Source organism: Taurulus bubalis (assembly GCF_910589615.1).
Source record: "Taurulus bubalis genome assembly, chromosome: 8".
Classification (NCBI taxonomy): domain Eukaryota; kingdom Metazoa; phylum Chordata; class Actinopteri; order Perciformes; family Cottidae; genus Taurulus; species Taurulus bubalis.
The window spans coordinates 11,528,817-11,541,787 of NC_136596.1; the positions used below are offsets into that span (position 1 = coordinate 11,528,817).

General features: G+C 40.2%; 3 protein-coding genes across 3 annotated transcripts; 2 read left to right on the forward strand and 1 right to left on the reverse strand.

Annotated features, from left to right (window-relative positions):
• Positions 1-258: 258 nt before the first annotated feature.
• On the reverse strand, positions 259-4,724 carry LOC306739712 (betaine--homocysteine S-methyltransferase 1-like; the record flags this gene model as incomplete). The annotated part of the gene is made up of 8 exons (XM_079221754.1): positions 259-722; positions 936-1,164; positions 3,031-3,213; positions 3,317-3,464; positions 3,548-3,739; positions 3,849-3,961; positions 4,057-4,189; positions 4,704-4,724. 8 exons carry the CDS (start codon positions 4,722-4,724, stop codon positions 605-607), a joined length of 1,137 nt encoding a protein of 378 aa, XP_079077880.1. The 3' UTR covers positions 259-604.
• A 1,518-nt stretch (positions 4,725-6,242) lies between these two features.
• cenph (centromere protein H) lies at positions 6,243-8,423 on the forward strand (the record flags this gene model as incomplete). The annotated part of the gene is made up of 9 exons (XM_079222429.1): positions 6,243-6,364; positions 6,561-6,616; positions 6,697-6,742; positions 6,859-6,927; positions 7,047-7,103; positions 7,179-7,242; positions 7,838-7,889; positions 8,054-8,211; positions 8,295-8,423. 9 exons carry the CDS (start codon positions 6,243-6,245, stop codon positions 8,385-8,387), a joined length of 717 nt encoding a protein of 238 aa, XP_079078555.1. The 3' UTR covers positions 8,388-8,423.
• A 256-nt stretch (positions 8,424-8,679) lies between these two features.
• On the forward strand, positions 8,680-12,284 carry dimt1l (DIM1 dimethyladenosine transferase 1-like; the record flags this gene model as incomplete). The annotated part of the gene is made up of 12 exons (XM_079222193.1): positions 8,680-8,737; positions 9,391-9,464; positions 9,587-9,673; positions 10,347-10,408; positions 10,517-10,610; positions 10,693-10,742; positions 10,835-10,958; positions 11,101-11,193; positions 11,296-11,360; positions 11,467-11,530; positions 11,619-11,725; positions 11,860-12,284. 12 exons carry the CDS (start codon positions 8,680-8,682, stop codon positions 11,900-11,902), a joined length of 921 nt encoding a protein of 306 aa, XP_079078319.1. The 3' UTR covers positions 11,903-12,284.
• Between the last annotated feature and the right edge of the window lie 687 nt (positions 12,285-12,971).

Genomic DNA, 12,971 nt, shown 5'->3' on the forward strand with positions numbered 1-12,971 from the left:
GCAACTATCAGTATCCAATTTGTCAGTCAGACACTTGAGAGAATGTTAAGCAATTACACCTTTTCTTCTTCTCTCAAAGCAGCGGTTACTGTTGCACATAAATGGCAGAAATACACAAAGACAATATCTGTTTATATGTTTTCTATATGCAGTAACATAGCAGTAATATAGCATTGCTTTTTTTCAAAAAAGGATTGTTGGAAAAACAAGATCAGTTTATTTTTTTGATTTATGTTGTAAAAATATTTCACAGCAGATTAAAACAATCAACCAACAACTGATACATACAGGACGGTGTTTTACAACTAATATCCTTAGTAACTAGTAAAAGGCAAACTGTGTAACATGTATCAGATGAAGGGTTAGTTTATACAGTTACGGAAAAAAGAAAGTTGATTCACTGATGGCTTAGCCAAGTAATGAAAGGAGACAACTGGACAGACTAAATCATACAGTGAAATAATGAAAGAGCCTATTACGTTTTGAATCAGTACAAAGCTATTCACAAATCTCTGTAAACAACTGGCTGTTAAATCAGATCCTTAACTCTCATTCTCAAGATAAAAAAGTGGATAATCTGATCAGACATTGTGTCTATAAGAGATTATGTTGGTTTGTTAGATTCCAGCTGTTTTTCATAATCATCAGCTGCTGTGGCCATGGAAGGGCATTTGGGACGTCCAGAAGCAGGCAAAAGGTTTTCCCAGTACTCTCGACGAGCCCTAAAACACATGTCGGTAGATTAGTTAGTTGGAAACCAGCACTTGTGCAAATCCAGAACTGAAATGTATTTTCCCCTGTTATTTCCTCTCCTTTGTAACAACTGTCACTGTTGTACAATACATACTACAGTTTCCAGTCTTTTGTTAAAAAAATATCTCAATGCAGATGTAGCAGCTTCATTTGAGTATAGCAGCTGTTCTGTTCAGTGTTACCTGGCTCTGACCCAGGGTTTAGTGTGCATCTCCAGGGCAGCTCCCCAGAGTCCGTGCTTCTCTGAAGCTGGCGGGAGGAATCCTCTCTCTGCAGCCAACTCTTCTGCTATAGCTCTGATATGGTAGGGCTCAAATCCACAGCAGCCACCAATGTAGCGAATTCCAGCATCGTAAGCCTCTCTTGTATATTGATGGACGTCCCAGCGGGTCATTGCTCTGGTCTCCATTGCTGAGAGAAGAATAAAATAATTAGGTCTGAGCATTTCTTATATTTATGCTCTCATCAAACTGGAAAGTGTAAAAAAAGTAGCAACACATGAGCTCTACTCTCACATACCTTACGAATGTATACTTAAATATACAAAATAACAGAGAGGAGGCTGCTGAGGGAAGTACTCAGTATTCTGAACAATGCCTCTCATGCCCTGCATGCCACACAGAATTCACTTCAGAGCACCTTCAGCCATAGACTGCAACCAGGTGCACCACAGAACGCCATAGGACGTCTCTGGTCATCAAACTATACAACTCCTCCCCCTTATGCAGGTGGACAGCTAAATCATCCAACACTTACAACAATAACCACATCATGTGCAATATTACATTTAAATCTCATGTGCATAGTTTTTTGTTATTCATCTGTTGTAATCTTAGCACATACTCTGGCACAAGAGTTTCCTTCGGGATTAATACCATTTTATTTTAAAATTTCATGGTTGGGTTATTTGTGCAGGATTGTGTAATTCTAGACCAGCTAGCAAAAAACTTGCCTTGGTGCTTGATTCTTGTATAGCAGTTTGGCGGAGAAAAAATATTTTGCTGACTTTTTAAATTGGCTGCCAACTCCTTAGCAGTAGCCGTCCGTTCTGTCGTTGACTGTTGGCTAGCATAGTTAGCATGCTTGGCGGAAAAGTGGCGGCTAATATTGTATTCTTTGAATACTGCAATGGTTTCTTGGCAAATAAGACATACTGCCTCTGATCGTACTTCGGTGAAAAAATACTTAGCAGTCTACTCCTCATTAAAGACTCTGCACTCACTGTCTGACTTGTCTTTTCTTGGGTCCACTCATTGTGACAGAAGGGATCACTGCAGGAGGATGGCAGGAGGCTGACAGACAGAACCCTGTATGTCACGTGACATGAGCACGCAGGGTGGCGCAGTTCCGTGGGTCGAGTGTGGTTAGTTATGTTAGTTATACTGAGGAAAAATACTCTGCATGCAGCTGTCAGTTCATTTTACAACTCTAAAACGGTTGTAGTACAAACCCTGTCTCCGGCGACAGAAAGTGATTCATATTACCGTAATTCTTCTAAAGTTAACGCTTTAGACATAATTAAAAAGGATTCTGACCGCAAAGAAGTGGAGCTTTTCAGTGTTTTGCGGTATATTAGGGTAATAAAAAAAGAAGTGTCGCCCTTGTCTGTGGGATCAGTGGGGGAGGGGTGGAATTGACCAGCGCAGCACAGCAAGTGTTGTGTGTCGCTCTAGTTCAGCAGAACACGACAGGCAGCCGCTGTAACGCCTCTCTGTTCCCGACTTGATTTTCCCAAAGCACGATGACCACAACAGACCAGCGTTGATGTTTCTTCATGCTTATTTATTGCACAGCGCTCTTTTAGGCTTTTGGTGTGTGTGTTCTTCTGTGTGTGCGCAGCAGAAGGCATTACAGCGGTCTTTCTGCTGCAGCAGAACACACATGAAAAGCCTAAAAGAGCGCTGTGCAACAAATAATCATGAAGAAACATCAACGCTGGTCTGTTGTGGTCATCGTGCTTCGGGAAACTGAACTTGGGAACGGAGAAGCGCTACAGCGGTCTTTACTACAACTTTTTTTTTTTTTTAATGTTATAATAATTATAATACTCGGCGGGCCGGATTAAAATGCTGTAGTTTGCCCACCTCTGTTCTAGACCCATAGACCTCGTTTGGCTAACATTGTGTCTTGAACTATTTAAACCTCAGCATAAGTGTTGCTATTTTCTGTTCCATCTGCAATTCTCTAAGTTTTCTGTTTGGTGTAAAAACAAGACAGTACATCAATGTATCAAATAATGATAATCTAGTAGAATTAAAACAGTCTTTTCATACTGACCGAAGGGGTACTCAGGTAGGCTGGTGTATCCACCGAAGTTGCACTCAGGTGTGTGAAAGCCCAGAGGCTGGATCATGAGATGAGCTTTGAGACCAGCTTTCTCTAATCCTGCTTTCATCATCTTTATGGTACGAAGGCATGTTAGAGGGTCCAAGTGGCAATTTATTCCAATAATGTCAGCTCCTGCACATGAACACATACATACAACAAATATTCAGATAACACACCGAAAACACGATTACATTTGTGCCAACTTGAAGTACCACATCCTAAAAGGCCAGTTTACCGGCTTTGACCAGTCTGACAGCACACTCTCCAGGTGGGACTCCTTCCATGTCTCCTTGAGGGGAGATGCACAGTGTTGCACCCACTGGTTTACTGCTGGTCTTCAGCACCTCCACTGCCCACACTGCCTCTTCCACATGATCAACAAACTGCGGGAGTGATAAACACTGAACGTAAGCACATTACCATCCGTTGCCATTTGTACAGTTATTCCTCTTAGTGCGGCCCATACCTCCACGATAAAGAAATCAACGTCCTTCTTGAGGAAGTCGTCCATCTGTTTCTTAAAGATGGCCTTGACTTCAGTCTCACTGTGACTCTTCACATAACAGGGAGTCTTGGATACACACCCAGCGACCAATGCTTCGCCCTCATTGGCTACCTCCCTGGCCAGGTCACAAGCTGCCTCATTGATCTGAGCCCCCTGAATCAGACAAAGCACAGTGGACCATCAGACTGACATTTGGGTCATTTTCATCATTTTATGTGAACAGAACAATGTTCCTGTTTGATTAGAAAGGTTTTGTACTGACGGTGATGCTGGAGACATTGCCACTGATCTCCAGTTTATCCTCACTGCAGTAGAAGGTGAATGTCTGGATCACATTGGCTCCTGCTCTCAGGAACTCTCTGTGCAGCTGCCGCACTGGCAGAAAGACATAGGAAAAGGGGCTTTTATGAAAAAGACTGTATGCAAGTAAAAGTCCACTCATGTCATTACTAGTGTAACATGCAACCTACCTGCTTCAGGATGTTCAACAGCTGCCTCAGGTGTCCAGTGTCCAGCCTTCACATAGCCACGTCGCTCTAGCTGCATCACATAACCTCCATCACCTACAACCACCTCCCCAGCATTTAGACTCTCCAAAATACCCTGAATGCACACACACACACACACACACACACACACACACACACACACACACACACACACACACACACACACACACACACGTTATACACTGTGATCAATTACTAGGTATGACATAACTCTGGGTCATGCCAGGTGCAGCGTGCCTAATTGAAATTAGTTTTTGTCAGGCCTCCTGGTTTTATTCTAATCAGTTTAGCCCTAATTAAATTATATCAGAGCAAACCGTAAAAGTTGTATACATATCCATAGCTAACGAAGCCGAAGCATAGACTATTCAAGTCTGTTACTAGACACTGTGCATGAAAATATCCTTATGTATGTTTAATAACAGGTCTGCTCGAATGGAGAACTCGCACACTATTCAGAACTGACACGCCAGAGTTGCTCTTTAACTTGGAGGCAGTAAGCGATGTGTGGACTGAATAATTAACTGCTCGAAGGAAAGCGTTATAAAACACGGAGGTCACGACGTTCAAGATTCATGCGACAGACAGGTCCTGGACGTGACTCATACCCTTCTCTTCTTGCTCTCCATCGTCGACAAAGTCTCGCTACAGTCTTCAGGAAACAGGCTTGCGCTCGCTGATATCAATATGGTCTCTGTCCACTAAAACGCGTCACTGAAATGATATCTCACGAGATTTAGGCAGACACGTTTAAGACATAAACCAAGAGCTGCAGTGAGCCGCTGCAGCAATGAGCACGGTCGCTGCCAGCGGATTATACCACATGATTATTATTATTTGTTAATTGTAGATTATTGTCTTGTTTGTCTCGCCTGTTAAGGATGAGAGTATTTGCATATTAATTATTATTATAATTAATAATTATAAATGTATTAGAATTCGTAGTCATCTTTATTTTAATTTTATTCAGAACACCAATGCTCACAATCTGTAATCCTTTCAACGGAAGGTTTGGACACTGGCACTGCAAAAAAAATGGCCCCTTTGGACCCTGTTAACCTTAAAAAACAATGACACGTAAGAGTACCTTATTAGATAGTATCTGATTATGCAAGTAAATTAGATAATAATTATCTAATAAGGCAATGAGAAACATCAGTGGCACCGTTTGTTTTTTCCACGTCGACAAACCTCTCGCCTCTAGGGGGCGCTGCTTAATTTGATGGGACCCTGAAATGTGATGTCACTTCCTGGCGGGATTTCAATCTGAAAAAGGATGTAAACAAAACCGGTGAACGATTTCTACTTAATCTGTAAAGTTATTGTCAACGTTGTTATCCACATCCTTAGTTACGTACCGTAACTAACACGTGTAACGTTAACCGGCAGAGAGGACGACGTCATGTCTGAGTAACGTTAACGTTAGTCGGAGGACCGGAAGAATAACGTGGTCTTTATTTAATTTAGAGTTACTTGCAACGTTAACCTCAATCAAAGAAGGTGAGCCATTTTAACCCAGTTCGTTAATAACGCGTTAATACCTCAAAGGTCCTCAATATAACCTCGGCTACGTTGGTTAATTGTAATGTTATTACCTGAGTATTTATTTTTTCTGTTATTTTATTCTTCTTTTAAAATAAAATAATCCTGTATTAGTCCTGAAGTGGGGAAATTGCAGGATTACAGCAGCAAGAGACACATAGGATAGTCAAATTAAATTAAAAAACAAGTAATATAAATAAACAGTAATAAAACAGTAAATAATTTACTATAGCAGTAGTATACATACAGACAGAATACACATGCATGCAAAATGTATTTCTATTTCACCAGTTGAAGTAATTAAAGTGATGGGCAGACATTAACCTTTTATTTATTTTTTCCCATACATAAAATTAACTTACTTACAAATAAATCCTGCTGGACAATTCAGTTATACACTCACTGTTGCCCGTCTTATAAACCAGTTCATTAGTTTCTCACTGTTACATTTACACTTGGTGTGGCTGTTTTTTCTTGGGTATTAGCTTATTACATGTAGCACATGAATAGTAATTAATTATTTTGGGTCTAAAATACTAAAATGGTTAAGCTTCTTTGATCTGACATATCTGATTTGTCCTGACAGGAACCACCACAGTTTTGTGATGGACCCATCTGACAATGTGGGGAACCTCCACCACATGGCGGAGGCTGTGGCACTGAGTTATGGTCCGGCTCCTGACGGCTCCACTGGACAGAAAGACGCCCTGCCTGCAGACATGCTGAGGTTCTATATCCACATCTGCTTTATTAATACTTCTTTTATTATGGCTGACTGCTGGTTTATTGATGAATCACACAATCTTTACACAAGTATTTAAAAGTCCCATCCACTTGGATCATGCACCCATGACAGCACATGACCTCTTGACATAAGACAATGATTAGGAGCTTTTTTAAATTGCTGAAATTACTGTTTTTAGAATAACACAACAGATGTCCAACCAGTGCTTTGAGATGGCCGTACAGCTACAATCAGGTATATACCAAGTATTTATCCATCAAATTGAATTGTCATTAAGTGCACAAACAAAGCATTAATATTGTTTCCTGAAACAGGAAAAAGTAAGAGATCGTGCAGCACATCTGAAGCTGAGAGAGAATTGTGAGTATTTATAATGATGTTATTGATGTTGATTCAAAATCTTGACCACCTGTGAGTTAAGAGTCCATTTAAAATTGTATACTGTTAACAAATATATATTGTAATAAATGTTGCAGGTCAGATTATGTTAATGAACTGGACAGAGTGAAGACAGTTCATTTTAACAGCACATTGACACTGCACAGGTAAACCAATAACATATTTTTTTCACGAGTGAGTTTTCCTCCATAACATGTATATCGAAGTATAATAAAGAAGCAGTCAACTTTGACCAATCATTGATATAATCATGGGTGTCTTTCAGAATGCAGATGTGGCACGCTATTGGAGAAAAACTGAAACAGAATGATTCAGAGGCTCTGTAAGTCAATTCACAACATATTGACACGACTAAAAAACATATTTTTTATTATTTTGACACTTGTGTTTTTCTCAGTGCCCTGAAAGCTGAGAATGATCGCTGCATGGCTCTTTGTTCACAAATAAAACAACTTCAGCAAGTAAGCAGCCTCATTATCTATTGTGTGTATATATATGTATATATATATATATATATATATATATATATATATATATATATATATATATATATATATATATGTGTGTATATATATATATATATATATATATATATATATATGTGTGTGTGTGTGTAGTAGTTGTCTGCAATTATATTACCGTGTTAAAAATAATTGTAAATATTAAATAGTTTTGTAACTGTGCTTTGCCATCAGAGGAAGTGGCACTCTGTTTATGCTGTCATGCTGCTGTCTCCGGACGCCACATTAGATGAAGTAGTGCATTTCTGGCTGGCATTGTAGACAATATAGCTGAGAAGAGTTGTTCATGCCCCTCTTTATGAAGTTATTATTCAAGACAATTTTGGGTATACGTATTCTGGAAGTAGACTGTCAACAGAATTAGTACCAATAGCTGAATACAACAAACACTCAAGGAAACTCAACAGAGGCAAATGTATTTTCTTTTCTTTATTCATTAAAATATAGATCGACCTCAATGTAAAATGTTATACAACTATAGTGTTCTGTGAAATTGAGATAATTCATTCTGAATCGGATTCCTTTTTGTTAACAGGAGTCAAGAGATTTTCAAGATGAAATCACAGAAATACAGAAAAAGAGGCTCGGTACGTTTTATGATCTATCTATCTATCTATATTTTGATTTAGTTTTTCCACGGTGCATTTTGCTGACATTGTGTGTGTGTGTATGTGTGTGTGTGTGTGTGTGTGTGTGTGTGTGTGTGTGTGTGTGTGTGTGTGTGTGTGTGTGTGTGTGTGTGTGTGTATAGAGATGAAGCGGCTCACCCATGAGAAAATGAAAGAGATGGATGAGTTGATGTCGTCAGCGCACCCAGATACAGAGAAGTACAAAGCTGTGTTGGAGAGAGGCCAGGCGAACCTTGAGAAATACAAGAAGATGACCGTCATGACACAGAACGTCCTCAGGGTAAAAATATTAAACAGAAATTGTGTTGCTGTATTACATACAGTATCTGTACAATGTGTATTAATGTAAGTGTGTATCTTCAGGGCATCCTCCTGGCCTGTAAAGTCAACTGGCTGGATGATCCCAAACTTCGAGACATTGCCATGACGCTGGAAGAATTTCCCATTTCTGATTAGAGAAGGAATCAATTCACTGTATGTGTATCTGTATTATATTGGCCAATAAATTATCAATAAATCTGCTAAAACCAGTACTGTTATGTGATCAATTAAAAAAAAAAGGAATGTAGATGACGTCTAGCTGCCACCAGAGGGCGATACAGGGGGCAGGAGGGATGTGAAGCTACGACACAGGACGTCAGAGAAGAAGAACGAGAAGCTGCACGTGTTTACTGAGCGCAGACGTATATTTTCAATAGTTTCGAATTTTTTATTTCTGAACCTTCAATCGAAATAAAATCAAGTTAAAATGCCTAAAGTCAAGCCGGAGAGGAAAAGCAGGCAGCACCAAGAGGTGAAAAACCAAGGTACGTTTCTCCAAAGAAGAAGTTAGCACGATAGCAAACATCAGCTGCTTCAGAGAAATCAGCAACACTACTGCTAATGTTACACAGCGAGCAGTTTAATGTTAGCTTTAATGGCCGCACTGGTGTCACGTCCTGTGTTCACATAACACATTTGTTTACGTTAGTTTCACGTTTATTCGTAAATTCTGTGAGATTAACGCCAAACTGAATAGAAAAAAACACGCTATTTAACCAGGAGCGACTCCCCGTGTTGTTTATGATTATTACTCAGTTGTTGAGTTTATGGTGGTTGTTTCGGCATGTATAGTGTCCACCAAATAATCAGTTAATGTCAAACCTATTGCCAATCAAGTCCCCGGTTGAATAAGTTCGTTATGTGTTTTAGTTTTGAATTGTAGATCAAATATCAGCTCTATATAGATACCAAATCATACTCTTCGAAATATGAATGCTATTAATTCCCTCATTGAAGAGTTTTACAATGTAGGAAAACAACAGGTCTCGTTGCAGGTTTCACTCTCCACATATATGCTGACTCCTGAGACAAAACATTGAGAGCCCTTGACTTGCTTAAACTTATTTTGCCATGAATTGCTTTACTCATTAACGTCACACAAACTCAGCTCAAAGTGCCCCAATTCCATCTGTTGCAGGGATCATGTTCAACACCGGCATCGGTCAGCACATCCTGAAGAATCCACTGGTTGTCAATGGGATCATTGAGAAGGTACCAGTTCACTCTGATACCGAGAAGTCCATGTGCAGATCATTTGTGACGCGCAAGCAAAGACTACTCGGGGGATCATTCTGCACAGTGTTCCTAAACCACGGCTGTGGCTATGTTTTCAGGCTGCCCTGAGGCCGACCGACGTTGTTCTGGAGGTGGGACCCGGAACTGGTAACATGACTGTGAAATTGCTGGAAAAAGCCAAGAAGGTGAGAGCAAAGTGCATTCATTTTTGCTTTGGTGCCAACACGTCTTATACATGTGAATACATCCATGGTGACTCTGATTCTATAATCAGATAATGTATTAACAATGATCTAAAGCTGGGGTTTAGATATTGCTTGATCAGTATTCACATTCCCCCCAACATCTTCTGAAATAGGGCATAAGCCCTGTGTATGCTTCTGTAAGCAAAGATGGGTGGCACAGAATACATCATCGTCTCCCTGGTGTTAGACATTATGCATTTAATAAATGCCAAGATGAAGTTGTAATGTTTTACTTCAATGTGATGTTACTTTGCTACTTCATGTAGTCCTGTGTTTGCCCAAAGCTCTTGTGAACCATTTAAAAACCTTTTAAACATACAGCAAAGAGTTTGAATGGAAAGGTTCTGGCGTTTCTTTGGTCAGAATCTAGCTGTGTGGCCAGGGTTATTAGTTGCTTAACTTCAAGAAATTATTTATTTAGTTTGAGAACATAACCACTCAAGTGTAGCTGCTTATTAGCTTTATAGTCAAATGCAATTCTTAGAAAGTTGAACATGCTTCTAACTGACCTGGACTTTGTCCAGCTGACATTTCTCATTCACCTCTTCTGTTAAAAGAGATACAATCATTGATTGTCACTGTTCAGTCTTAACAGAAATGTCTGTTTCTGCAGGTGGTGGCTTGTGAGTTGGACGGCAGATTAGTAGCTGAACTTCAGAAAAGAGTACAGTGCACGTGAGTAGAGAAAGAAGCACTCTGCCATGACATATATTTGCATAGTATCTGCAATTAAACACAAAGTGAATACATGATCTAATTAAAGGATGTTGTGTTTTCCAACAGACCCATGCAGGCCAAACTTCAAATATTAGTTGGAGATGTGCTGAAGGCAGATCTGCCTTTCTTTGACGTGTGTGTGGCTAATTTACCGTACCAGGTAAAGACGTGTTTCCTCCACACGGTTGATTCAGCGTCACTCAAAACATTTATCTCAAACTTGACTTTTCTTAATTTGGCAGATTTCGTCACCGTTTGTCTTCAAGCTCCTGCTGCACCGGCCTTTCTTCAGGTAAGAATCACCCGGAGGCTTACTGAGAGTCCTAACTGTGTTCTTTCTACGTCCCCTTTGAGCATCTAGAAACTCTTTTTGCTTTTGCTCAGGTGTGCCGTGTTGATGTTCCAGAGAGAGTTTGCCATGCGACTTGTCGCCCAACCTGGAGACAAGCTGTTCTGCAGACTGTCCATCAACACTCAGCTACTGGCCCGAGTCGACCATCTCATGAAGGTCAGTGTTCACTCACGTTTGTCTAAGTCGCTAACGGTGACGCTCTAGAAAACAGAAATGTCATGACAGTGTTTCCTCTTATCAAGCTTGTTCAGGTGTTGCTGCAATTGTGTCTCAGTGTTGATCTTTTCATCTTAATCAGGTGGGGAAGAATAATTTCCGCCCTCCTCCAAAAGTGGAGTCAAGCGTTGTCAGGATAGAACCGAAAAACCCTCCTCCTCCAGTTAACTTCCAGGTGAGGTTTGACTGTTAATAGTTGTTAAAATGCTGTGACAATGCAGTAGTTAAAACAGGAAGTACATTGTAGATATTTACTGTTTTCTTTTTTCCTGAAAAGGAGTGGGACGGCCTGGTCAGAATAGCTTTTGTAAGGAAAAACAAAACCCTCAATGCAGCTTTCAAGTGAGTACCTACTTGCTGCACACACGGCCACACTAATCTAAGTCTGTCCTGACAAAAGAGTATGAGCGGGGAAAACAGACGATCATATTGATTTTATAATTTCCAGGTCCACTGCGGTAGAACAGCTGCTGGAAAAGAACTACCGAATTCACTGCTCTGTACACAATGTGGTGAGTCAGTGTAGTTTTTTTGAGACTGCACTTTGAAGATCACTCCTCAGTGAGTTTGAATTTAAAGACTTGTGCTCTATATTGACAGGAAGTGCCAGCAGACTTCAGCATCACCAAGAAGGTTGAGAGTGTTTTGAAGGAGGTTGAATTCAGTGAGAAGAGAGCCAGGTCCATGGACATTGACGACTTCATGGTGTAAGTTGGACTGCTACTACTTATCTACTTATTTATTTTAAACCCTTTATCCTCAAATAATCTACTGAAATATATATATATATATTTTTTTACCTGTTTTAATTGTGAGTTTTTTTGTTTTTTTTCATCCTCAGGCTGCTTCATGCATTCAACTCTGCAGGGATCCACTTTACTTAAATGGCAGAGTGATCATCTGACTGATCTTTTCTCCTCCTCCTTTTGTTGAAATATTTGGAGGAAATGTACAAAGAACGATGTAAGAGACATTTAAAGAGCTCATATTGAGTGTGCTATTTTACCCCGATGAGTATAGATGAAGTGTCCCTGGGCAGCTTTTGGCAGATGAAAGCTGTAAATGCCCTCTCGGTTGTGTGAGGGCCTTCCAGTGTGTGTGAGCGTTTGTCATTCATTGAAAAATGATCCGTAATGGGTGAATATTCTAAGCTTAAAGTGATCTACAGTTAATGTCAGACCTTGTGATAATGGTAGTTTTTGTGTGTGTGTGTGTGTGTGTGTGTGTGTGTGTGTGTGTGTGTGTGTGTGTGTGTGTGTGTGTGTGTGTGTGTGTGTGTGTGTGTGTGTGTGTGTGTGTGTGTGTGTGTGTGTGTGTGTGTGCGTGCACACAGTCTCCTTAAAATAAATTCAGATTGTACAGAAGTCTTTTTTTGTTCCTTGTGAACACCATCTGACTAAATGGTGCTGCATCTATTGTTCTGTAACTAATCGGAAGATCGGCATGTCTTTGGGCAAAACACTGTAACCCACATGGCTCCCGAAGGCTGGTCCATGGATGTGTATGTATATTTAGACAATTGTGTTTCCTAGTAGTGTAAAGCGCTAGTGAACTACTGCTCTCTGGTGGCTACAATATGCAACTACAGCTGTATTCGGAATCTTTATTTTGATAATCGCTACTGGAAGTGTTTGTAGTTTGCCGTTTGGACTCTTGGGTCATTTAATTGTTAATTGCTGCCACCCAGTGGCCCCAACGTGTAACTACAACGCTGTCCAACGTAATCGTTTTTCTACCTCCAGCCACAGCTGTCACCAACGCAGATGCAACAAAGTCATAGTATCGTATGTCATAAACTCATAGTATAGCATTTCATAAAGAAGTTGTAATATTCCTCTCAACACACCTGTAAAGTTTCCTGACTGCATGTTGCACTGTGACGCTATCGCGATGATGACATCTGTCCCCAGACAGAAATATAAACATCTGGCAGAAACCACCTCTATTTCCACA